Source organism: Hemiscyllium ocellatum, chromosome 4, assembly GCF_020745735.1.
Source record: "Hemiscyllium ocellatum isolate sHemOce1 chromosome 4, sHemOce1.pat.X.cur, whole genome shotgun sequence".
Taxonomy (NCBI): Eukaryota; Metazoa; Chordata; class Chondrichthyes; order Orectolobiformes; family Hemiscylliidae; genus Hemiscyllium; species Hemiscyllium ocellatum.
In genome coordinates this window covers 132240192-132268130 of record NC_083404.1, presented here as the reverse complement: position 1 = coordinate 132268130, position 27939 = coordinate 132240192, and the positions used below count along the sequence as shown (strand labels likewise).

The following is a 27939-nucleotide window of genomic DNA, read 5'->3' as shown; positions in this document are numbered from 1 at the left end:
TGGGTGAGTTTTATCGTCAGGGTCATGCTTTTCAGAATGCAATGAGGAGAATTTTTCTCTCTCAGAGAGTCATTTGACTTTGAAACTCTCTGACTCAGAGAGATTGACAGCATGGAGAAAGGCCCTTTGGCCTACAGGGTCCATGCTGGTCAAAAAGAATCCCTAACTATCCCAATCCCATTTTCCAGCATTTGGCCCAGAGTGAAAAAAAAATCCTTACCTCATATCTCCTGTAAATCTCCGATCCCGTCCCTTAGATCTATGTCCCCAGGTCATTGATTGCTCCACTAAAGGGAAAGTTTCTTCCTGGTCACCCTATCTATGCCTGTCATAATTTTACACATCTCAGTCATGTCTCCTCTGCTCTAAGAAAAATAACCCCAGTTTGTCCAATCTCTCTTCATAACGAACCCTCTCAGTCCAGGCAACATCCTGGTAAGTCTCCTCTACACCCCCTGTCTAGTGCTATCACATCCCTCCGATACTGTGGATTCCAGAGATGCACACAATACTCTACCTTGATGTACGCGGGTTTTATGCAGGTTCAGCTAACCACCCTATTCTTAAACTCCATGCCTTGACGACAAAGGCAAGTATCCAATATGTCTTCTTCTCCATATTATCCACCAGTCCTGATGCCTTAAGTGTGTACGCACACCAATGCCCCTCCGATCCTCGGAGTTTCCCAGGATCCTGCTATTCTTCGTGGATTCCTGTGCCTTATTTGGCCTGGCCAAGTGTATCACCTTACATTATCAAGGTTAAATTCCATTTACCACGGATCCGTCCACCTGACCAGCCCAGACATATCGTCCTGTGATTGAGGTTCTTCCTCTGACTATTTAAGTGAATGATTTTACTGTACTGTGAGAAAACCAGCAAAATACAATGGAAAACATTTCCACTGTCACCATAATCCGTCACCATTTTACACAGTTCAATCAGAAAAATGATTGGAGAGATGTAGCTTCAAAAGAGTCCAATGGTCCTGAACCAACTCATCATCAATGGCACCTGCACTGTTGTCCTTTCCCCAACAATCTTGCCACCAAATATACCGAACCCAACCAATGTTGAAGTACTCAGGCACCACCTTTGGCTGCTAGGCCACTTTCCCTTTGCCAGCACTTTACCAGTGTCTACACTGGGCCCGACCACGGCAAAGTCACCGATTCTCAGGCAACCTCTCTTGCCGATGTTCCCTCATCCGAGGTGGCAGCCAGCAATTCCAATGCTAGGTCCCGTGCTCGCCCCAGAAAGGTAGGAAAGGGCACACTCAGGTCTGCACCAGGATCGCTCACAGCACTCTGAGTGCACACTGGAATCACACACTGCAACATGACCCAACACTGGGATCACCCAATGCACCATGTGTCTGCACTGAGATCACTCTCTGCACCATGTGTTAGCACTGGGATCACTCACTGCACCATGTGTCTGCACTGGGATCACACACTGCACCATGTGTCTGCACTGGGATCACTCACTGCACCATGTGTCTGCACTGGGATCACACACTGCACCATGTGTCCGCTCTGATATCACACACTGCACCATGTATCCACACTGGGATCGCACACTGCACCATGTGTCTGCACTGGGATCACTCACTGCACCATGTATCCGCACTGGGATCACACACTGCACCATGTGTCTGCACTGGGATCACACACTGCACCATGTGTCCGCACTGGGATCACACACTGCACCATGTGTCCGCACTGGGATCACTCACTGCACCATGTGTTAGCACTGGGATCACACACTGCACCATGTGTCCGCTCTGATATCACACACTGCACCATGTATCCACACTGGGATCGCACACTGCACCATGTGTCTGCACTGGGATCACTCACTGCACCATGTATCCACACTGGGATCGCACACTGCACCATGTGTCTGCACTGGGATCACTCACTGCACCATGTGTCCGCACTAGGATCACACACTGCACCATGTATCCACACTGGGATCGCACACTGCACCATGTATCCACACTGGGATCGCACACTGCACCATGTATCCACACTGGGATCACTCACTGCACCATGTGTCCGCACTAGGATCACTCACTGCACCATGTATCCACACTGGGATCGCACACTGCACCATGTATCCACACTGGGATCGCACACTGCACCATGTGTCTGCACTGGGACCACTCACTGCACCATGTATCCACACTGGGATCGCACACTGCACCATGTATCCACACTGGGATCGCACACTGCACCATGTATCCACACTGGGATCGCACACTGCACCATGTGTCTGCACTGGGATCACTCACTGCACCATGTGTCCGCACTAGGATCACACACTGCACCATGTGTCTGCACTGGGATCACACACTGCACCATGTGTCCGCTCTGGGATCACACACTGCACCATGTGTCTGCACTGGGATCACTCACTGCACCATGTGTCTGCACTGGGATCACACACTGCACCATGTGTCCGCTCTGGGATCACACACTGCACCATGTGTCTGCACTGGGATCACACACTGCACCATGTGTCCACACTGGGATCACTCACTGCACCATGTGTCCGCACTGGGATCACTCACTGCACCATGTGTCCGCACTAGGATCACACACTGCACCATGTGTCCGCACTGCGATCACACACTGCACCATGTGTCCGCACTGGGATCACTCACTGCACCATGTGTCTGCACTGGGATCACACACTGCACCATATGTCTGCACTGGGATCACACACTGCACCATGTGTCCGCTCTGGGATCACACACTGCACCATGTGTCTGCACTGGGATCACTCACTGCACCATGTGTCCGCACTAGGATCACACACTGCACCATGTGTCCGCACTGGGATCACGCACTGCACCATGTGTCCGCACTGGGATCACTCACTGCACCATGTGTCTGCACTGGGATCACACACTGCACCATGTGTCCGCTCTGGGATCACACACTGCACCATGTGTCCGCACTGGGATTACACACTGCACCATGTGTCCGCACTGGGATCACTCACTGCACCATGTGTCTGCACTGGGATCACACACTGCACCATGTGTCCGCACTGGGATCACTCACTGCACCATGTGTCCGCACTGGGATCACTCACTGCACCATGTATCCGCACTGGGATCACTCACTGCACCATGTGTCTGCACTGGGATCACACACTGCACCATGTATCCGCACTGGGATCACTCACTGCACCATGTGTCTGCACTGGGATCACACACTGCACCATGTGTCTGCACTGGGATCACACACTGCACCATGTGTCCGCACTGGGATCACTCACTGCACCATGTGTCTGCACTGGGATCACTCACTGCACCATGTATCCGCACTGGGATCACTCACTGCACCATGTATCCGCACTGGGATCACTCACTGCACCATGTGTCTGCACTGGGATCACACACTGCACCATGTGTCCGCACTGGGATCACACACTGCACCATGTGTCTGCACTGGGATCACTCACTGCACCATGTGTCCGCACTGGGATCACACACTGCACCATGTGTCTGCACTGGGATCACCCAATGCACCATATGTCCGCTCTGATATCACACACTGCACCATGTATCCACACTGGGATCACACACTGCACCATGTGTCTGCACTGGGATCACACACTGCACCATGTGTCCGCTCTGATATCACACACTGCACCATGTGTCCGCACTGGGATCACTCACTGCACCATGTATCCACACTGGGATCACTCACTGCACCGTGTGTCCGCTCTGAGACCCTTTTCTGTCGCCACGATACCGTCTGATCTCCGGACAATAAGTAAGTAAAGAAAAAGAGAACAAAAGAGAAACAGGAAATGGGAGGAAAATAAAAGCAGTTGGAGTCGATGAGCCCCACCTCTGCAGGCTTCCTCTGTCGCCATCTCGATAACTCTTTTACCATAGCGTCAATTTTCATTTCATCTGTGAACGTACTGAAAATCTTGCTATGTCCAAGTCTAAATCTTTTATATAAACCACAAAAACAAGGGACCCAACCCGGCTCCCATTGGACACTGATTTCCAGTTACAAAAATAGCACTTATCCATCACCCTCAACTTCCTGGCACACAGCCAGTTGTGGATCCAATTTCCAAATTTCTTTGGATCCCATGCGCTCTTGGCTTTGCTATCTGTCTCCCATACAGGACCTGATCAGAAGTCCTTGCCTTCATCTACACACCTGGCCACCTCTTCATAAAATCCAATCAAGATCAGATACAGCTTCCCCTTAACAAAACCATGCTGACTGTTCTTGATTAATTACTGCCTCTCCAATTTCAGATTAATTCTGTCCCTGAGGATTCCTTCCAATAGTTTCCCCGTCGCTGAGGTTAGTTTGACTGGCCTGTAGTTTCCTGACTTATCTTTTGCTCCCTTCTTGAATATGTCTACCATGTTGTCCTCCAACCTCCAGCACTACTCTGGCGGTCAGAGATGAATTGAAAACTTTTGCAAATGCCCCAGCTATTTGCTCCCTTGCCCCACTCAGCGATCTGGGATACATTTCATCTGCAGGTTTACATAATTTTAAGCCTGTCAGATCTCGTCCTCCTTGTCCAGTTAATGTCTTTAATTATATCACAGACCTTCTACCTGATTTCTTTACTCATATCATTCCTCTCACTAGTGAACACCAACACAAAGCATTCATTTAGAACCCAGCTACATCCTCCAGCTCCACACACAAATTACCTCAGTGGTCTTTAACGGGCCAAACACTTTCCCTCATTATCTTTTTACCCTTAATGTACTTGGAAAACAACTTAGGAGCTTCCTGTAACTTATCTGCCTGTATCATTTTGTGCTGAAAATGTGTTGCTGGAAAAGCGCAGCAGGTCAGGCAGCATCCGAGGAGCAGGAGAATCGATGTTTTGGGCATGAGCCCTTCTTCAGGTGTTTGTATTCTTTTGTGTCCTGCTTTCGTTTTCACAAATCCTTTACAAGTACCCAATTGGCCATTGAATCTTTTTAAGATGCACGGTGGCTCAGTGGTTAGCACTGCTGCTTCACAGCACCAGGGACCCAGGTTCGATTCAGCCTTGGGCAACCGTCTGTGTGGAGTTTGCACATTCTCCCTGTGTCTGTGTGGGTTTCCTCCAGGTGCTCTAGTTTCCTCCCACAGTCCAAAGATGTGCAGGTCAGGTGAATTGGCCATGCTAAATTGCCCGTAGAGTTAGGTGCATTAGTCAGAGGGAAATGGGTCTGGGTGGGTTACTTTTTGGAGGGTCGGTGTGGACTGGTTGGGTAGAAGGGCCTGTTTTCACAGTGTCCGGAATCTAATCTAAAAAGAAGACAGGGATCGATAGATTCTGGTTTGGCAGGAATATCAAATATAATCAGGGCGAGATGAGAGTATGAAATTCCAAACACAAACAGATCTGCCATCGTCTTCTGGATTGGGGGAACAGGTTTAAGGGGCTGAATGGACTATTTCTGCTCCCATTTTACATGTTCACATCAATAAAGGTTGAAAGATTGTTAACAAAAGCTTTAAATATAATCAACACAGACATAAATCCACATACCATTTGGAAAACGTGTATGACTTGGCTAAGTTCTGGATTAGTGGTGCTGGAAGAGCACAGCAGTTCAGGCAGCATCCAAGGAGCAGCGAAATCGACGTTTCAGGCAAAAGCCCTTCATCAGGAATAAAAATTTGGTTTCTAGCATCTCCAGTCATTGTTTTTATCTCCCTGATTTGGCTAAGTGTTGTCTTAAAAACAGTTGGTCAAGTAACATTATATTCAGTAAAAGGAAAATTATGGATTGTTTCAAATGTTGGTCTGTAGCAAAAGCAGACACTGGCCCCAGGGTATCGTTCGGAATCAGTTACTGGATTTCCTTTTCAGGAGACAGTGTTACGGGTTATGAATTTTCCTTCTAAGAGTCATCCAGTTGTGGTGCTGAGATTTTCCAGTGGTTTTTAATTCATAAATTTTGATGAGAAAGTTTTCTCTCTAAACATCAGTCTCCTTTGCTTAGCAAAGTGTTTCTTTCCGAAAAACTCAGATATAAATATACTTCCTGTCAATGATGTTCTAAATTATGATTTCAAATAACACACTTTCATAACACTGAGCGAAGAATTTTCTCCTGAATTCATTATTAGTGATGAACAGATATTTATAGCTGTAGTTTTGGCCTCTTGTACATGTAGAAACCATTTTTTCTATCTTTATCTTCTCAAACACTTTAATAATCTTGTTATGTGCCTTATTATCAAATTACACTCAGTAACACTCCTGGAGATGATTTGCATTATTAAGAAATAATGTTATATAAATGATGCAAATTGTAAAAGTTGATAAAGTACCCCATTATTTTTCTCTAGGTTGAAGTTGGGCTATCACTTGATAAATAACACAAAGCAGTGAGCCATGTTAGCGAGTATGTGGTTCTGAACAGCACCCAATAGAATGGCTTCAGTTCCAGTTCCTGCTTCTTTTTTTTAGATTAGATTAGATTAGATTACTTACAGTGTGGAAACAGGCCCTTCGGCCCAACAAGTCCACACCGACCCGCTGAAGTGCAACCCACCCAGACCCATACCCCTACATTTACCCCTTACCTAACACTACGGGCAATTTAGCATGGCCAATTCACCTGACCCACACATCTTTGGACTGTGGGAGGAAACCAGAGCACCCGGAGGAAACCCACGCAGACACGGGGAGAACGTGCAAACTCCACACAGTCAGTCGCCTGAGGCGGGAATTGAACCCAGGTCTCTGGCGCTGTGAGGCAGCAGTGCTAACCACTGTGCCACCGTGCCGCCCATAAGAGTCCTATCCCTAAGAGTAGAAGGTAGTTTAAAACAGCACTGCCAAGAAAATTGGCTCCAGGCAATTCTCTGACAGACAATGACCCAAAACCCTTCATATTGTGCAGAACACGAATGGAATTTAACAGTGGCAGATGCTTTTGTGGAGCAGTAGTCTTGTCCCTACATCTTAGCCAGGAGACGAGGGTTCAAGTCTCACCTGCTCCAGAGGTATGTAATACCATCCCTGAACTGGTTAGTTAGAAAATGTCTACATTAGGGGAGCTGGTGGCACAGTGGTAATGTCTCATGGTTAATAAACCAGAATTTCAGATTAATGATCTAGGGGAAATGGGTGAGAAACCCACCAGCCACCACACGTAGTGAAATATAAATTCAGTTTGAAAAGAAAATTGAATGTAAAAATGTTAGCCTAATGGGAAAAACAGGAACTGTTGTTGTAAAACCCATCCAGTTCAGAGTAGGAAATCTGCTGTCCGAATCTGGTCTGGCCTGAATGTGACTCCAGACCCACAGCAATTTTGTTGACACCTATAAACCCTCTGGACAATTAAGGCCAGGCAATAAATATTGGCCGAGTCAATGATGCCCATTTCCCGCGAATGGAGAGAAAAAAAACACTGGGAGAGAGTCTTGAAACAAAATTAAAAATCATACAACACCAGATGCTTGTTTGGAAGCACTCGCTTTCACAGCACTGCTCCTTCATCAGGTGGTACATGATATTCATCATGTTCTGTACTTGTTCAAATTCTAGCTAGAGATTTTTGGTAACTAAGCCAATTCATAATGTGCATTGGTACCCGTGAAATAGCTCAGGGCTGATTTTCTCACATTGCCATCCTATCTCAGGGTCGACCTACCCAAGTGCTCCCTCCAGAGACATGAAGATAAGTTGCTTTGTGACACTGACAGATTGTTGCCACTGCACAGGGTGTATCTTGAGATAGAAGCCATACTTTCTGTCTGTGGATTGGTAACGGTTCACCCAGGGAGACCACCAGTTGGCGAAGCTTCAGGGAATGCTATGGAAATTGGTAGGAGTAACGGGGGCGAAAGACAAATCACACACCGCCCCTCAGGATAGATTCCCATGGCTGAGTGGGATTGCAGGAGAAAGGAATGTGAAAACATTCGGTGTATCTCTGTCTTCTGATCAACGAGGTGGGACACTGAGTATTTTTTGAATGTAGTGGTCAGCAAAGCACTGCCTGAAAGGGGGGTAGAAACAAATTTTTCTTTTATTCTTTCCATAGGCGAGCAAATGTTGGCTGCCTCTGATTGCCCCTGAGAAGGTGGTGGGGAACTGTCTTTTGCATTGCAGCCCTTGAGGAATCAAAGTGACCACCGTGATTTTAGAAAGGGAATTTGAGGATTTTGACCCCGGCTTGGAGGTGAATTCCCAGGTTATTGTGCTTCCATTATACTGCCACCCTTGTCCTTCGAGATGGGGGAGGGTGCTATTGCAAGGGCCTGGGTGAGACACTGCAATGCGTTTGTCGATGGTATACACTGCTGCTACTGGACAATGATGGTGGGGGAAGTGAATATTTAAGGTAGGGCAGAGTGGCTATCAAGTGGACTGCTGTGTCTTGGGTGTTACTCAGCTTCTTGAGTGTTGTTGGAGCTGCACGCATCAACACAAGCGAAGAGCATTCTAACACACCCCTAACTGGTGCCTTGTAGAGGGAGGGAGGAATGGACACTGGGGGAGACTGGAGGTGATTTACTCACCACAGAGTTCCTAACCTCTGACTCGCTCACATAACCACAATATTCAGACTGGTGACCAAGTCAGTTTTTCGTCAACGGTAGCCTCCAGGATGTTGATCGTAATGTCTGCAGGCAGGTTGGATAGATATCTGAAGGGAAGAAAATTGCCAGGGCATGGAGGCAAGACCAGGGGAGGGTGTGTAATTGTGTAGTTCCTTGAAAGAGATGGCACAGTCTCTGAGGGCAGAATGGTCTCTTACTCTGTAGTTTGCTTCCCTGCTTCTGTAAAACATGAGGAGAACAGATGTAATCAAGAATGGGATCAAAAGCAGCCTTGCAGGGGGGTTAAAAATAAAAGATGGCAACCAAATGGCCATTTTAGTCCCCAACTGAGTTCCTTATTTATTGAACACATCACTAACCTTTTATATAAATTTTCTGGTGTATGTGTGACAGCGACATGCACTTCATTGGTTACCTTTAATATAATAAAACAGCATTCTGTGCTTCACAGCACTGTTACAAAATAAAACATGACACCAAACCACACATGGAGATATTAAAGCAGAAATAAAAGACTTTCAGGAATGCTGGAAAGAAGGACAGGTTGAAGGAGAGAAGAGGAGTCTTGTATCTGGGCAGCGGAAGAGCTGATCCATTAAAATTCAACAATGAAGCACTAAAAGATTAAGAATTAAGTAGAAAAGAATTTTTTTTTAAATTAAAGTTCAAGGGCCCAGAGTAGAGGAACATTGATAGAAAATGCTGGAAATATTTAGCAGGTCAGTCAGACCCTGTGGGGAGAGAAGGTGTTAACATTTCAAGTCAAGATGACCTCCGGCCAGATCTCAATCCAGTCGGAATCAGAGAGCTGCAGATCATTTAGAGAGCTGTCAAACTGGCAGAGAGATAGGACAGAGGAGGCCATGGAGGCACAAGAGGATGACAATTTTATAATCAAGATATTTCTTGTCTGGGAGCAATTTGGTAGGTCAGCCAGCACAGAAACAATGGAAGAACAGGACTGTGTGGTGACACACAGGGAGCAAAGTTTTGGATTATAATGTTTATCAAAGGTAGAATATGGTTCACCATATAAATAGAAGTGTAGTAAAATAGTCGAGTCAAAGGTGACCAATATTGTGTTATGTCTCATGGTCGCTATGTCAATGTAGCTACCAGAGACAGTATCATTCCTGTGACCTTATGTATCATAATGCATCTTACACCTGATCACTTGAAGCAGGCTCCTCTTGTGTGCCTGAGGAATGAAATCTTTATACATGAGGCTAGATGTAATAAATATGTTAGATCTTTCAATACCACAAGGCCCACCCACAGATTCTGCATAAGCATTTCCACATCAGGTAAATATCCTACTGTAGACGCCAACAAAAGGATAAATGATTAGGATAGAAGTTTACCTTTTGTTGATTCAGCTGTGTAAGCTGGCACAGACTGCTTTTCGGGAAAACAGTGAGACAACAAATCTCTGACCAACCCGTGAGTGCAAACAGACTCATATCTTTGTCAAGACTAAGTGAAACATTTCATCCTGACCCAGCGTGCAGAGGAGGGAGGGAGGGGCAGTGCACTTATTTGGTGCAGCATTGTAAGGAAACTATAGCCTGACATTTTAATACCTTGAGTGATGGTTTAATATCTGAAAATCTGCTGCGATTTAAAATAATTTCAGCCCCCAAAGAAAATGTCAAAATCTCCCGACAGTGGAGATCTTTATCCAATCAAGAATCCCTGGGTCCTGAAACAGCAGTCTGAGATTTGATAATGGGCAGAGAATATAGAAATCACAATTTCATTTCACAGAATCATAGAATCATACAATCCTACGGTGAGGAAGCAGGCCATTTGGCCCACCGAGTCCACTCAGACCCTCCAACAAGCATCCCACCCATACCCTCCTCCCCCCACCCTACTCGTGTACCACTGCACATCCCTGGACACTATGGGCAGTTTACCACGGCTACTCCACCTCAGTCGAGAGTTCAGTGCTGGAAAAGCACAGCAGGTCAGGCAGCATCCGAGAAGCAGGAGAATCGAATTTTCAGGCATTATCCTCACTTTCTCCTAATCCACCTTAACCTGTACATCTTTGGACTGTGGGAGGAAACTGGAGCACCCGGAGGAAACCCACACAGACACGGGGAGAATGTGCAAACTCCACACAGTCAGTCACTTGAGGATAGTTGCAGAGAAGTGTCAGCAGAACGTGAATTTGCTGAATCCCTGTTGTTAATTCCAAGTCTGTGCACTCTGTTTTACTTGAAACATGGGGCATAGATTTAAAGTGATGTGAAATAAAACAAGGGTCAACGGGAGAAAAGACCCTTCACTCAGCGAGTAGTTCGGGTCTGGAAGGTGCTGCCTGGAAATGGGGTGGAGGCAGATTCAATTGAAGTATTCAAGAACATATTGTGCACAGTTATGGGAAAAAGACAGGAGATTGACACTAGGAGATAGAACCAGTGCAGACACAATGGGCCAAATGGCCTCCTTCATGTTGTAACAATTCTGTGTTGTCCCCCTCTGCCCCAGTTACCCCATCCCCTTCCTCAAACTCTTGTAACCAAATACTGGGCTGACATTGTGCCTATTGGGTCAAGTATGTGTCAGCTCACAGCCTGATTTTAAGTGTATAACATTGTGTAACCTCTTATAGCCCCTATGTCATTCAGAATATTCCTTGACATTTTGTTGCTAAGCAGAAAATAGTGTTGCATTAATGACCTGAAAGTCACTATTATAACATCAGCCAGTTTGTCACGTCTTTGTATGGTACTTGCCCCTCATGTTTTTATAAACCTCTGTAAGGTCACCTCTCATCCTCCGGCACTTCATGTAGATAGATTAGATTACATACAGTGTGGAAACAGGCCCTTCGGCCCAACAAGTCCACACCGAACCGCAGCCCACCCATACCCCTAACCCAACACTACGGGTAATTTAGCATGGCCAATTCACCTGACCCGCACATCTTTGTGACTGTGGGAGGAAACCGGAGCACCTGGAGGAAGCCCACACAGACACGGGGAGAACGTGCAAACTTCACACAGTCAGTCACCTGAGGCAGGAATTGAACCTGGGTCTCTGGCGCTGAGAGGCAGCAGTGCTAACCACTGTGCCACCGTGCCGCCCACTAAAACATCCCAGCCTCAGTCAAACTTTCCACTCTTGGTAACATCCTTGTAAATATTTTTTTGCACTGTCTCCAGTTTAATAACTATTTACTTTAGTTCTGTGATTCTATGATTCTATTGACATGACTGACACCCGCAGCTCCACTCTGATTCGGACAATGGGAATGGTTCTTTACGATATAACCTGACGGGTGATGGAGCTGGCTCAATCTTCACCATCGATGAGGACAATGGAGATATTTTCCTCTTAAAGAAGCTGGACCGAGAGGAGAAGCCATTTTACATCCTGCGGGCGCAAGTGGTTGACAGAGAAACCAACCAATACGTGGAACCAGAGTCCGAGTTCCACATTAAGGTCCAGGACATCAATGACAATGAACCGCAGTTTCTGGATGAACCATACGTTGCCACAGTGCCTGAAAGGTCACCTGACGGTAAGGGAGTGAAATTATCATCACATTAGAGTCACGCAGGGTGGAATCAAACCCTTTGGCCCACTTGTCCATGCCAATCAGTTTTCCTAAACTGAACGAGTCTCATTTGCCTGCATTTGGCCTCTAAGTTCTTCCTATCCTTGTACCTGTCTAAGTGTGTTTTAAATGGACTTGTAAATGTACTTTTAAATGTAATTATATTCCCTTCCATCATTTCCTTTGGCAGCTCATTCCACACGCACTACCCGCTGTGTGAAAAAGCTGCCCCTTCAGTCCCTTTTAAATCTTTCCCCTCTCACCTGAAACCTATGCCCTCTATATTTTTTTCTAATTAGATTACTTACAGTGTGGAAACAGGCCCTTCCCCCCAACAAGTCCACACCGACTCTCCACTTACACCCTTACATTTACCCCTTACCTAACACTACAGGCAATTTAGCATGGCCAATTCACCTGACCTGCACATCTTTGTGACTGTGGGAGGAAACAGGAGCACCTGGAGGAAATCCGCACAGAGAGAATGTGCAAATTCCACACAGTCTGTTGCCTGAGGCAGGAATTGAACCTGGGTCTACCGGCGGTATGAGGCAGCTGTGCTAACCACTGTGCCACCGTGCTGCCCACTAATTTGGATTCCCTCACCCTGGGGAAAAGACTTTGGCTATTCGCCTTGCCCCTCATGCCCCTCATGTTTTTTATAAACCTCTCATCCTCTGGCACTCCAGGTACTAAAACATCCCAGCCTCAGTCAAACTTTGCACTCTTGGTAACATCCTTGTGAATCTTTTTTGCACTGTCTCCAGTTTAATAACATCTTTCCTATAGCAGGGTGACCAGAATTGTATGCAGTACTTCAAAAGCAGCCTTACCACTATCTTGTGCAGCTGCAACCTACCATCCCAACTCCTATACTCAATGTTTTGACTAATGCAAGTCAGACAGTAAGGGATCCACAATCCAAACCTCCATTATCATATTCAAGATGGCCTCGTGAAAGTGTCTAGCCCCTGTGGAAAATTAAAATTGACCTGGGATAGAGTTTAATCTGGGCCAACCTCATGTGTTTTAGTGACCTCCATCAAAGACTGGAAGGCTTGACACCAGCCCTGCTGTGAGAGATCCAATGTCCCTAAGGTGTAACAGACACTGGGTACTTGTAAAAACATACAGAGGAGCTTACAGCTTTATGATAATGTTTCCATAATATTCCACCTGGAAATATTTCACCATCTGCCCCTCCGTGAAATTTGAGCTCAAGAACTTTGAGGTATACAGCATATGGGCCCCTGAAACTGACTCCCAATGCCTTTATTGTAAGTTTCCACATGACAGTAACAAACAGAATATGCTGGAAATCCTCAGTTGTTTGGTCAGCATCTTTGGAGAGAGAAACAAATTTTATGAAAGTTCATCAAACTGAAATAGGGATGTGCCATTAATCTCTCTCTATCAGTGCTGTCAAACCTGCTGAGTGGTTATAATATTATACACTTTAATTTCAGATGTCCAGTACCCACAACATTTTCTCCCACATGAGGTTCAGTTTATATCCCATCATTCCTCTGAAGCAAATCTTCCATCTTCACTAATTATGCTTTCAACCCCTGAAGACCCACATTCTATAACTCTTCTCCAAAACCATTCTGTCCTATCATATTCTTCTTGTTTCATTGAAAGCACTCCTGACATTTTCTTACTTTCTATGGCAATTATTAATTTGATTTGGCTCTGTGAAGATTTCCTCCAATATTGGAAACACCACAAGAAAGAACATTCCGGTGTATTGCAATTGTAACTTTGTCCATTTAGACTATCATATGCACATGTACCAGCAGAGGGAGTCTGCAAAGAAGAAATAATGAACAACTCATGCAGTTCTCATTTCAGATACATCTGACTGGGTATGTACCCATCACTGTCTGAAGAATGTCACAACAAACATTTGCTGTTATTCTACAGTCATCTCATTTACCTCACAGGATAGGTTCAGAGTGCCTGCATATGAGTGGACAGCAAAGTCTAATATGTAGGAGTGTAATGCACTCAATGTTCCTGTCGTAAAGTATTTATGATGTGATAGCATGGTTGTTCTATCACTAGCTAGCTTTTTCACTAAGACCTGATCTAAAGAGTCAATTTAATTTCATGGGGCAATGATAGAATGTTGGTCACATCAGTAGACTCTTCAGTAATTGTGCTAGGGATGTGGGTTCAAGTTCTATTGCGGGAGATGGTGAATTATAACTCCAAGGAAAGTTTAACCTCATGGTGACCATGTTAACTGTTGTGAAATCTCAAGTAGTTCACATGTCCTTTATGGGAAGGAGGTCTTCTGTCCTACATGTGACTCCAGGATCACAGAGATGTGGATAACTCTTCACTATGGCCCTTAATGTGCAATAAAAGTTGCCCTACTAGTGATGCCAAATTAACACTTTTATGAAGACAATGAATATAGTTTCATGTTTCACTGTGATAGCTAGCAAATGTCAAATAATTAAAGGTCCTGGAGTCTATAGCTATCACAGAATAGAACCATTGAATCCCTATAGTATGGAATCAGGCCATTTAGCCCATTGAGTCCATATCAATCCTTTGAAGAGCATCCCATCTGGACCCACCCCACCCACCCCATCCCTGCATTTCCCACAACCAATCCACCTAGCCTGCACACCTTTGGACTATGGTAGGAAACCTGAGGACCCAGAAGAAACCCATACAGATAAAGGGAGAATGTGCAAACACCACATGGACAGTTGCCAGACGGTGGAATTGAACCCAGGTCCTTGGTGTTATAAGGAAGCCTCACTTATCACTGAATCATCCCTAGGGAGGCTGAAGCTACCAGATTGTAATAAACAGCCCATCTACATCACTAATGTCCTTGAGGAAAGGAAATGTGTTCTCTATCTGACTCCAGAACCAAGTAACTTTATTGACTCTTCCCCAGCCTTGATGGAGTAGACAGATGGATAGCAAATGAAATTCAATGTGAGAGGTGGAAGGGGAGAGTGGGACCAGGGATAGGAAAAATCATTATGAGGGAATATTGGAAACCTTGGAGAAAACATTTCCACTGGTTAAAGGGACAAGAATGAAAGAGTTTAAATTTAAAATGATTAACAAACAAAGCAGATTTGCTTTTAATAGTACCAACACCAACCCATCCTCTCTAAACTATGATCATTTTCCTTCCCCTCTCTCCCCTTAAATCATTCTGCCTCTCTGCCTCTCCTTCATTTAATTTGTGTCTTAAAGCCGAACATATTGATAAATCACTAAGTACAGAAGATGCCTTTTGGTCTATCGAATCTGTACCACCCAACCCCACTAAATCTACACTGGGCTTGAATGTTATGACATTTCAAGCGTTCGTGCAAGTATTTTATAAAGGTTCCGAGGCTTCCCTTCTTAACTACCATCCCAGGCCCCCGCAATACTCTGTTTGAAAAAAGATTTTCCTCAAATCCCCTGTAAACTTTCTGCCTTTCATCTTAAATATGTGCCCCTTATCCCAATACTTCCAGCACAACATTTATTATTTTGATTCTGTCTCCCAAGATATCTCGACTAGAAATAATGAAAAATTCATTTTTTTTATCACTACAACAAATATTTCTGTTGGTAACTGCCACGCAAAAAATAATAAAAGTACACATTAGAATGACAGTTTGTTGATTTACTCGGGTAAATATGCTGACTGCATTACTGAGAGCACTGCAGTTATGTGTTCCCTCTATATTTTTTTTACTGTATCGACTTTACATATCTTTGCCTGATTTAAATGCATCTGCAACAGCGATGAATGTTTTAAGTGCCCTCTGCTCTGAGTTAGATTAGATTTCCTACATTGTAGAAACAGGTCATTTAGCCCTACACTCTCATATTGACCCACCAAAAACTAACGCACCTAACATTATGGGAAGTTTAGCTTGGCCAATTCAGATGGCCTGCAAGAGGAAACCCACACGGACAAAGTGTAAACTCATAGTTGCCTGAGGCAGGAATCAAACCCAGGACCCTGCTGCAGTGAGGCAGAAGTGCTAGCCACTGTGCCACCTGTGTTCTGGCAATGGTTTTGTACCAAATTCACAGCCCCATTGCTGACTCACATTCATATCCATTAACCCATCAGCCTCATCCTTGCCTTTCTAAGTTCAATCTCAGTCCAGCAAAGGCTACAAGATCGAGGAATAGACTTAGGCTATTCAGCCATAGAGTCTGTTCCCCGATTCAATGATATCTGATAACCCTCAACTCCACTTTCCTGCCTTTTTCCCATAACCCTCGATTCCCTTACTGATTAAAAATGTCTATCTCAGCCTTAAAAATACTCAATGAATCAAACTGGACAGCTCAAGAATTCCACAGATTCACTACTCTCTAAGAGAGAGAAAAAAAACTCCCCATCTCTGCCTTACGTGTACCACTCCTTTGTTCTGAGATTTTACCCTCTCGACTTAGACTCCCCCAAAAGGAGAAGCAACCTTTTCTTTCATCCACCCTGCCAGGTCTTCTAAGAATCTTGAATGTTTCAATATGGTCACCCTTCATTCTTCGACATTCCAGTGATTAATGACCCAACTTACTCAACCTTTCCTCAGGAGACAGTGTTCTATTGCTGATATCAGCAACAAGTGAACCATCTCTGGACTGTCTTAAATGGCCCCTAGACAAGGGGACCAAAACAGTTCACAGTATTCCAGTTGAGATTTGACCAATGTCTTGTGTAATTTTAGCAAAAACTGGACTTATATCCTCCACTCTCTTTGAAATTGAATATAGGAGTTGGGAAGCCATGTTGTGGGTGTACGGGATATAGGTTAGGCCACTTTTGGAATACTGCGTTCAATTCTGATCTCCCTGCAATTGGAAAGATGTTGTTTAACTTGAAAGAGTGCAGAAAAGAATCACAAGCAAATTGACAGGAGTTGAAAGTTTGAGCTACAGGGAGAAGCTGAATAAGCTGGGGCTTTTTTTCCCTGGAGTGTTGAAGGCTGAGGGGTGACCTTGTAGATGTTTGTAAAATCATGAGGGGCATGGATAGGGTAAATAGGCAAGGTCTTTTCCTCAGGGTTGGGGAGGCCAAAACTATTGGGGATAGGTTTAGGGTGAGAGGGGAAAGAATTAAAAGGGACCTGAGGGGCAAATATTTCACACGGAGGGTGGCATGTGTATGGAATGAGCTGCCAGAAAAAGTGGTGGAGGCTGGTACAATTACATTTAAAAGACATCTGGATGGGTATATGAATAGGAAGGGTTGAGAGGGATAAGGGCCAAGTGCTGGCAAATGGGATTGGATTTATTTAGGATATCTGGTCATAATGGATGAGTTGAACTGAAGGGTCTACTTCCATGCTGTACATCTTAATGTTTCAATTACTCTTCATAGAGGCCAACATTTCATTTGCCTTCCTGATCACCCACTGAACATAGAGACTAGCTTTTTGTGATTCATGGACGAGGGCTCCCAAATCCTTTTGAACCCCCAGCATTGGTCCCTGTGTTAGCCCTTTAGTTACATCCACAATTTCTAGCTCATAGAAACAGTGAATATGAGCAGGAGGAGTCCATTCAGCCTTTCAAGTCTGCACCACAATATGATCATGGCTGATTATCCAACTCAGTTACTGTTCCTGTTTTCTCTCTCTACCTTTGATCCCTTTCACCATAAGAATTAGATCCATCTCCTTCTTGAAAACATTCCATGTTTTGACCTTGGCTACTTTCTATGGTAGAGAATTCCACACAGGCTCAGCATTCTCAGGGTGAAGACCTTTCTCCTTATCTAAGTCCTGAATGACCTATGCATATTGTTCATCTGTGACCCCTGGTTCAGGACTCCCTGATCATTGGGAACATCCTTCATGAAAGGCTCTTGCCTGAAATGTCGATTCTTCTGCTGCATGACCTGCTGTGCTTTTCCAGCACCAGACACTCTCAACATCTTTCATGTGTTTACCCTGTTGAGTCCTGTTCAAATTTCATTGGTTTCTATAAGATTCCACTCCTCACTCATCTAAACACTAAACCTGAAGGCCAGAGGTGAGAACAGAAGACAATTCCTTTCCCGTATACATGAACCAATCTATTAGAGGTCGAACCTTCGGAGCAAGGATGAGTGAAAAGACTCTTTGTTACTGTTCTGTTCATTTAGACTATGTCCTCTTGGGGCTTCAAAACTGCTCTGCAGTGATATCTTTGTGCAGAAGCATGTCTTCAGTTTAGTGAAGTGGGAAAAAGTTAGTGTTTCACCAGGTAAAGGAGAAAATGTTAGTGAACTAACTATTTATATTCTATACAGGAACCTTCGTTACCCAGGTGACAGCGACAGATGCAGATGATCCTTCCTATGGAAGTCATGCCAGGATAGTCTACCAAATCCTGCAGGGACAGCCGTACTTTTCAGTGGAGCCAACAACAGGTAAGACAAGTCTCATAGAGCTTGCAGCAAGAAAGACATCAATGTCTAGGGAGAGTAAATCAGTGGCATTGATTGTTCCTCATGTGTCAGTACTGTCAACTAATGTTTAATCTCGCCATGTGGCTCGTCTGAGGTGATGGAATGACAGTGACTGCCCAGTTGCGTGTATTTTTAGTACTTCCAGTCTATAATTTCTATTATTTTCTATACTTGCAGGAAAGAGGCCTTTCAGTCCAGCTTGTCCATTATGACCAGACATTCTAAATAAATCCAGTACTTGACCCATATCCCTCTAAACCTTTCCTATCCATATTACCCATCCAGATGCCTTTTAAATGTTGCAATTGTGTACCGGCCTCCACCACTTCCTCTGGCAGCTCATTCCATACATGCACCACCCTCTGTGTGAAAACATTGCCCCTTAGGTCCCTTATAAATCTTTGCCTTCTCACCTTAAATCTATCCCCTATAGTTTGTTATCCAGCATAATCCATACTAATGCTCTGAGGACTTGTGTTCCAATCTCACTAGGGTAGCTGGTGGCGTTTAAATTCAGTCAATAAATCTAGAATATAATGCTTGTCTCAGAAATGATGACCATAGGAACCACCATCAGCATCACCATCACCATCAGCATCACCGTAACCATCACCATCAGCATCAACATCACCCTCACCATTACCATCAGCATCACCATCACCATCTCCATCACCATCACCATCACCATCACAGAGTGCCCTTTAGGGTTGGAAATCTGCCGTCCTTACCTGATCTGGCCCTATAAACTCACAGGGACGTAATTGACTCTTAGTTGTCCTCTGAAATGGCCAGTTGGTTAACAGATAACTGGGGATAAACAACAGTATCCCCAACCCATGAAGGAGAAAGGAAAAATATCTTGTGACTAGATTGGCATTAAACTATCACCGATTGTGAATGTTCACACAACTCATATTCTGATCAAGGAGCTAGTTGTCGGTTAACCGACTGGCCATTTCAGAGGGCACCTAAGAGTCAATTACATCACTGTGAGTTTATAGGGCCAGATCAGGTAAGGATGGCAGATTTCCATCCCTAAAGGGCACCAGGAACAGAAAGAGGCTATTCAGCTGCTTGAGCTCATCCTATCCCAAAGTTAGATTCTCATTGGTCAGAATAGAAAAGACAATATAAATGATGCTTGTAATGTAGGAGACATGACAGTCAATTTACAAACACCAAGCCCCCACACACAGCAATGTAGTAATGTCAAATACAGTGGTGCCTCAGAATCTGACTTTAATTCGCTCCAGGAGCTGTTCCGATTGTGAAAAGTTTGGATTCCGAAACTATTTTTCCCATAAGAAATAATGGAAAGTGAATTAATCCGTTTCTGGACCCCAAAAAAAAAAAATTTTCAAGATACATTTAACTGCAAATACACATGGTTAAGGTAAAATAAGATGAGTAAATGACCTAAATATCAAGTATTTGATATTTGTCTCCGTTGAAGTAAATAGAGCACAGGAGACTCAATTGTTGTTCTCACGGACTTCCTCTTACTCTTATTTGCTTCACTGCTCTTCTTGGGTGCCATGGTGAATGCACAAGGGTGATAATTAAAACAAACAGCACAAATCAAGGTGAAAACACGAGGTAAACTAGTGATGGACACACGAGAGATGCTTACACGACTACTTCCCGGGACGAACTGAACAAACAATGTGCGACCTGAATGGTACGTGGTGTTCAGTTTCTGAAAATGCGTTCGGATTTTAGGACAAAATTTTCTCGAAATAATTGTTTGGATTCCAATGTGTTCGAAAAATAGGGCGTTCGGATTCCGGGGTCAGCACTATAATCTGATTTTTGGTTTGTAACGTTGAGGGATAAACATTCACCTGAGCACAAGAGCTAACCTTCCTTGCTCTCCTTCAAAATAGGGGCCTCCTGCATCTGACGAAGCAGGCAGATCAAAGCTCAATTAAGCATCTCAGCTGACAGAGCAGTGGCCTGTCAGTAGTGCACTGGAACATTAACCTTAATTTTTCTACTCAAGCTTTAGAATGGAACTTCAACATAGAAGTAAGAATGTACGCAACTAGGCAGTCACTGTCACTCTATCACATCACACCAACCACAAGGCTAGATTAAACATTAGTTAATACTCTATCTAATACCTTGGGCAGCAAACATCCATCAGTCTCAGGTTGAAAATGAACAATTTTAGCCTCAGTTCCCACATGCAGAGAGAGAATTGCAAATGTTTACCATCACAATTTGTAAAGATGTACTTCCAAAAACAAGTGTTTTGAATTTAAAGGAAGGGTTGAAGGAGAAAAGAGGAGAAAGTGAGGACTGCAGATGCTGGAGATCAGAGCTGAAAATGTGTTGTTGGAAAAGCGCAGCAGGTCAGGCAGCATCCAAGGAGCAGGAGAATCGACGCTTCGGGCATGAGCTCGGGTATTCCTGAAGAAGGGCTCATGCCCGAAGCGTCGATTCTCCTGCTCCTTGGATGCTGCCTGACCTGCTGTGCTTTTCCAGCAACACATTTTCAGCTCTTGAAGGAGAGAAGTCCTACGCTATGGATGTACCTGAGCTCAACAAGAATGAGCTCAACAGTTGAACGTGAAAAATCAAGAGAATTTGAGACTAGCGAATCTTGCAAAAAGTTTTAGAGTATTAGAGGCTACAAAGGGAGCTAAGGGGCAACTTTTTCATGCAGAGGGTGGTGCATGTATGGAATGAGCTGCCAGAGGGAGTGGTGGAGGCTGTTACAGTTACAGCATTTAAAAGGCATCTGGATGGCTATATGAATAGGAAGGGTTTGGAGGGATATGGCCAAGTGCTGGCAAATGGGACTAGATTGGGTTGGGATATCTGGTCGGCATGGATGGGTTGGACCGAAGGGTCTGTTTCCATGCTGTACATCTCTATGACTCTATGACTCTGTATACGTCTGCTGATAAACACAGAGTAAATTCCAGATTTAATTGATGAGATAAGAAAATCACCACCTTGAAGTGAAAATCACTCTTGAGAGGAAAACAAAGATACTCAGATCAAATAAGAGATTATAAAGTACTGTGTAATAGATTTCTAGAGAGTCTACAAATTGCTCAAGGGATGACTCACTCCAAGATTAAACCAAAAGAAACCCCAGAGTTTATAACTTTTGAAGGAAAATTAATATTCTAAATTAGGAGTGTCTGGAAAAGATTCATGTCTTTGGAGTGCATGCAGATACTCCTGCCATTAATATTCACCACCTATCTCCTGAGCCACTGGAGCAGTTCATTTTTCCTGCAGGATCTCTGACTGCTCACTCTAGAAAAGCAACAGAAACTACTCGGAGATCCTCCACTTCTCTTTTCTCATTCCTTGAGGAAATATTATAGCATGCAGTAAAATGTTTTGACTGCTGTCTTCTTCAAAGCAGCAATTACCCCCAGTTACATATTAATAGATTGCAGGCCAGTCAATGAGGTTGAGACCAGGAGGTATGATTTTTCTTTTGAGGAGGGAGTTTATTGATTTGCTGAGCCTTACTCCTCTTGCCTCACACCCAGAGTCAAGGCTACTTCCTTATCTGCACTCAGACAATGAATAGCCACCAAAAGGTTGGTCAAAGTGATGGATTTTAAGGAGGAATATGAGATGGGTGGTGGTGCTGGGGGTTGTTGGGGGGGGGGGGGGGTGCGCAATGTGAAGTGCAATTGAAACAAAGCAAGACGCAGCCATCTGAAATTGTTGTTGGACACGGGCAAGGAATGAGAGGAGTGCAGAAATCTTGAAGGTTTTCATGTTGGAAGTATGGAGATGGGGAATGGTGACATTAGCAAGGCTATGGGATGAGTTGAAAGTAAAGAGAAGAATTTTAAATTTGTGACGTTACTTGCCTGGGAAACTGTGCCTCAGTGAGGGCAGGGATGTAATGAGGATGGGACGGCAGGTTCCTGTTTGCCAAAAGCTGGAGTGGGGAAGAGGGTACCCTCCTGATAATAACCACTCCTCAGGAGGTCAATGAGTTAGAGAAGGGCGTACAGTGCAATAGTACTTATTGTTGAGGAATCACAAAATTGCATGGTGCAGAATGAGGCTGTTCAGTCCATTGGTTCTATTATTGAGTACCAATCTCCAGCCTTGTCTCCATATTTCTGCCCTCTTGAATGCTTCAATTGATCCTGTCTCCACAACATTTCTAAGAATTGGATCCCGTATTCTAACCACTTGCTGTGTGAAAAAATATTTTCTTATATTCCCCCTTGTTTTATACACATATCACTTTAAATCTGTGGAAAGGACAGTCTTGAAAATCTGTGCCTTGACAGAAAATCATTACAACTACTTACTGCTTCCAATGTGGTATCATCCAATTGTGGAATAATGCAACACAGACAAAGGCCATTCAGTCAATCATTCCAGTTCAGGCCCTTTGAAACAGTTATTCAGTCAGTCCAGTTTCCCCTTCCCCCTTCCACATAACCCTGTGACTTGTTTTATTTTTGCTTTTCACTTCCCTGTTGCATGTTCCTCTCGAATCTCCTTCTCCCCATCTTGAAGTGCCAACCAGATGGTAAGGGTTGTGTTAGCCGTGATCATGGCATTTCATGGAAGAGTAAGCCACTCCATTGGTCTCACTGCTGAACTCTGGCGCAAGATGGTCAAGATAGTGTTGCCAATTCTGTCAACCAGGTTGGAGAGTCATCTGCTCCGCAGGTTGCTTTTGGATTGCCAATAACAGGGAAATCTGAAGAGGAGACAAAAAAAACTGATGATTTGATTTGATTTGATTTAATTTATTGCCATCACGTGTACCTAAGTACAGTGAAAAGCTTTGTTTTGTGGGCAGTACAGCCAGATCGTAGCAAACAAGGACATCTAGATCACAGTGTGTTTGGACAGAGCGATGCATACAACATTATAGCTGTACAGGAGGTGCACTAAGCAAGATTAACATTATCTGAAGTTACAGAGGTCCATTTATCAGTCTAATAATGGCAGGGAAGAAGCTGTTCTTGAACCTTTTGGTAAGTGTGTCTGTTTTGAGTTATCTTTCAACAAATCTCCTTTCCATGAGGCTTTGGGAATCTGAAATACAAGATGTAATGAAGTCTTGATTTGATGAGCAGTCGGATCAGACATCAGGATAACCCAGACAGCTGCTGGTCTACTCCCCACTGATGGGGATCAATGGACACCTTCACAGTTCTCTCTCTAACAGCAATGCATGTTCATAAGCACAGCATGACCAATTAACCTTCAGGTTATCTCCAGTCTCTGCCAGCCTTTGGAGCTGGCTGCCTTCAAATGGGAAGGTTGTGGTGGAGTAGTGAAGTCACTTGAATAATAATTCAAGCATGCCAGATTAATGCCAAGGGGATATGGGTTCAAATCTCACTCTGGGCAGATGGTGAGATTTGAATTCAGTTAAAATCTGGAACTGTAACCCATCTGGATGTGAATAGCCTTCAGCGAAGGAAATCAAACATCCTTACTTAGTCTGTGACTCCAGATCCACAGCAATGACTCATAACTGCCCTCTGGACAATAATTGCTGGCCAAACCAGTTATATTTATATCCCGATTTTGGGGGAAAAAGTTGCTTAGTAGTATAGAACTTAAACATTGCTAAAAAATACAAGAAGGCCAAGCCTTCCATTCTTCCAACTTGAGCAAAGCATGAGTTGATGCTTCTTTCACAAATTTCCTCATGAGGCCGAATACTGAAGAGTGCAAGATAAAAAAGACTTGCTTATGCCTTTTAATGTTTAAGGATTCATATCGGGCCCATTATTGGGCTTATTTTTGGAAAAGCCTTAATCCCACTCTTTCTCCAAACCCTGACTGATGCAGACTGACTCCCCACTGCAGTGTACCACTATCAGAAGGTGTAGTGATTGAAACCAGGTGGATCTCATTGACTATGAGTTCAAGATTGGGAGTGTTAACCTGGGCCAATCAGGGAGCCCTGGCTGACAGATATAACAGGAGAATTTCAGGGAGAGGTGGGCGTCGCAGGGAGTGGAGTGCATTATTTCCCCCTCCAACTCTATTTTGATTTAATCCCTACCCTGCCCTTCACTGTTTGATCACACAGCATTGCCCTTTGATGTGAAGGGCTCTGCTTGTCACTGGCCACTCGGGTGTTTCCTTACTACCTGGTGGTGGGAATTGAATAAAGATTCATGCACCTTGTGTCTCTCACTGTGTCTCATATCTGTGCACACACACAACATAAAAACAGAGTAAAAAGAAAGAATAAAAAACTTTTAAAAAGAAAGAAAAATAAATAAACAGGAGTGTCAGAAGAAAATGAAAATAAACAGGAGAATTTGACCTCATTTCCCTGAAAACTGGTTGAACGATAGGGTTTGGGGTCTGGCTTTGCCATTCCCCTCCCTTGTAAAATTGCTGTTTCTCTGTATACTGCTGTTGATGTTAACTGTTTTGTAAATTTATTGTATAATAAAATTAAAAAAAGGAGATTCTGAATGTCTCCCCAGTCCAGGGACTGACTCTGAGCTAGCTGGTCAGAGCCCATGTATTGTGCATATGCAAATAAAGGGTGATGGGATACTGGCCTCTGTGCAGAGAGTTCAGGAAGCTTTGCTTTCAGGTGAGGGATGAAACTGCCCCTCCGTCTACCTTCTCAGTTACAGGCATGGGTACTGTTTGAAGACAAGAAGAGGGAACCCATCCAGGTCCTCATTTTTAATTAATCCAATCAGCGGGGCTAAAGGTGCCCACCATTGCACTGAAGTTCGTGGGAGCTTGCAAAGACTTTGAAAGTGATACAAGGGTTCTTGGAATGGCCTGGGAGCCTCTATAAACAAAATGCAAATATTTCTTTATCTTGACCAGGAAGACCTACAAACCAGCGTCCACAAGCAGTGAGTCTCTCTGAAGCGGTCAGCTGAGAGGAACAAGCAATTGGAACACACATCCAGTGAACTGATTGCTGCATAGCCTGCACTCTTTCACCTCACTCAAAAGGAGATATTCTTGTGTTCCCAACTTTTTTAGATTTCTAGATAGTCCCTGGAGAATTTAAGGCTTACATTATGCCTACATTTTTCAAACTCAGTGGATAAAGTATGTAAATTTATGCCCATTTTATTTACAGTGTTATGCGTGAATTGGGACAAATTGGAGAATAATGTCGTCTTGGGAGAAAGGAATGGTGGTGATGTCAATCTAATGATTCATTTGGCCTTATACAAAATCCTCCAGGCCTGGATTATTTATTGCTTTGCTCTCGCAGCCATTCACAAAATCGACCCAGCCACCTAAGAGAGACAATGTTAAAAAAAACACACAACACCAGGTTATAGTCCAACAGGTTTATTCAGAAGTACCTGCTGGACTATAACCTGGTGTTGTGTGATTTTTAACTTTGTCCACCCCAGTTTGACACCAGCATCTCCACATCATACCTAAGAGAGAGTCAGTGATATTCTAACACTGCACTTTGGTGATTGGTTTAACACAGTTGGCTGGATGGTCAGTGTGAGAAGGTGTATGATGCCAACAGCATGGGTTCAATTCCCACACTGACTGAGGTTACCATAAAGGTCTCGCCTTCTCAACCTCTCCTCTCCCCTGAGGTACTATGGCCCTCAGGTTAAATCACCACTAGTTGTGTCTCCCTAACGAGAGCAGCTATGTGATCTGATAAGACAAGGGTGACTTGAACTTTGCTTTTCACGAAAAAGCACTGGTTCAAAGACGGGACAAACTTGGAATGTTTTCACTCGAGCATTGGAGGTTGTGGGGAGATCTGTGAGAGGAATAAAAATTACGAGAGGCACAGACAAGCTGGATAGTCAGAGTCTTTTTCCTCAGATTGAAATGTCATATACGAGGGAGCATTGATTTATGGTGAGGGGGGAAAGTTTAAAGGGGATGTGTGAGGCAGGTTTTACATAAGTGGCAGTAGATGAATGGAACACACCTAGGAGAGGTGGTAGAAGCAGATACAGTGGCAACACTTAAGAAGCATTTAGACAGACATCTGAACCAGGCAGGGAATAGAGAGATATGGAGCATGAGCAGGAAGATAGGATTAGTTTAGAATGGCATTATGGTCTGTACAGACATGGTGGGCCGAAGGGCCTGTTCCTATGCTGTACTGCTCCATGTTCGATGTTCTAATTGGACAATTACTTGAGTGGAAAAGGAAGTATTTAGTCTGTGGAGGTAAACAAGGTGCTCATATCTCAGCTACAACTGGAATACATTTTGTCATGTTTATGTGCCCTACAGAGAAGCATTCAATAAATAAATGATTTACGTAGCTGAAATGTCACTCCTTGGAAAAATAATGAACCTTAAATTTCTAACATCAGTAGAAATTGCCTTTTGGTGATTCCCAGACATTAATCCAGGGGGAAATAATTTCTGATCTGTGGGACTTTTTACATTATCTGACATAGTAGAACCAATTGGAAATTCTTTTCTTGTTTATCGCTCCTAACCGATTTCAGATACAAGGATATTTTTATTTTTAAACTAATTGGAAATACATTCTGCAGGAGTTATTCGAGTTGCTTCGCCTAATACAGACAGAGAGGCCAAAGAACAGCACGTGGTTATTATCGAGGCTAAAGACATGGCTGGGCTAAAGGGAGGTCTCTCCGTGACAACCACCGTGACCATTACCCTGTCTGATGTTAATGACAACAGACCGAAATTCCAGAACAGTAAGTAACTTTGAACTCAACGGGAATTCTCATTATCATAAAAGTTATAAATATTGAGGACAAAGCTTGATGTTTTCCTGGAACTATTAGCATATACTTGTAGGCTTAACTGCTTTTTCCAACACACAGAGCAACTATGTTCTCAGAGGCCACCTGGAGTGGCAATCTGTCAGTTTTTAAAAAAAAAAATAAATAATTCAGGGACTTGGAGTCCATCCCAGAGTCCTAACTACAATATGCAGTTGCCATCATATTTTGAACACAACAATTAAGGGTTTTTGCTTCAATGTGTTTTGTGTTATTTTGCAATGATGTACTGAGATTTGGGTCATTCTCATTCCAGAACCGAGTCAACCACACCTGGTTCTGAACACCTGTTCTTGCATTGATTTTAATTTTATTGTGGAACGTGAGTACCGCTGTAAGACCAGCTTTTGTTGTCTATTCTTCATCCCCTTGAAAAGCTGGTAGTGATCTACCTACCTGCACTGTGGCATTCCTTATAGTCTTGGAGCATCCACAGTGCTGTTAGGAATGGAATTCTGGGATTTTAAGCCAGTGACAGTGAAGGAATGGCGAAATGGCTCCCAACTGGGAAGATGTGCCTTGTAGATGGTGCTTTGACAAGTGTCATAGAGTCAATGTGAGTGAATGGTGGAGGGAGTGGATATTTGTGGATGTGATGCCAATGAAGCAGGCTGCTTTGGCCTGGATGGTGTTGAGCTTCTTGAGTATTGTTGG

The 27939-nt window shown here is 43.9% G+C and overlaps 1 protein-coding gene across 1 annotated transcript in view; it reads left to right on the top strand.

The window, feature by feature from the left end:
• LOC132815252 (cadherin-7-like) overlaps positions 1–27939 on the top strand; it is a 96185-nt gene that overhangs the window by 2909 nt on the left and 65337 nt on the right. Inside the window, exons 2-4 of the mRNA XM_060824066.1 lie at positions 11799–12093; positions 18398–18517; positions 27031–27198. Coding sequence (XP_060680049.1) covers positions 11799–12093; positions 18398–18517; positions 27031–27198 — 583 coding nt within the window. The remainder of the gene's footprint in view (positions 1–11798; positions 12094–18397; positions 18518–27030; positions 27199–27939) is intronic.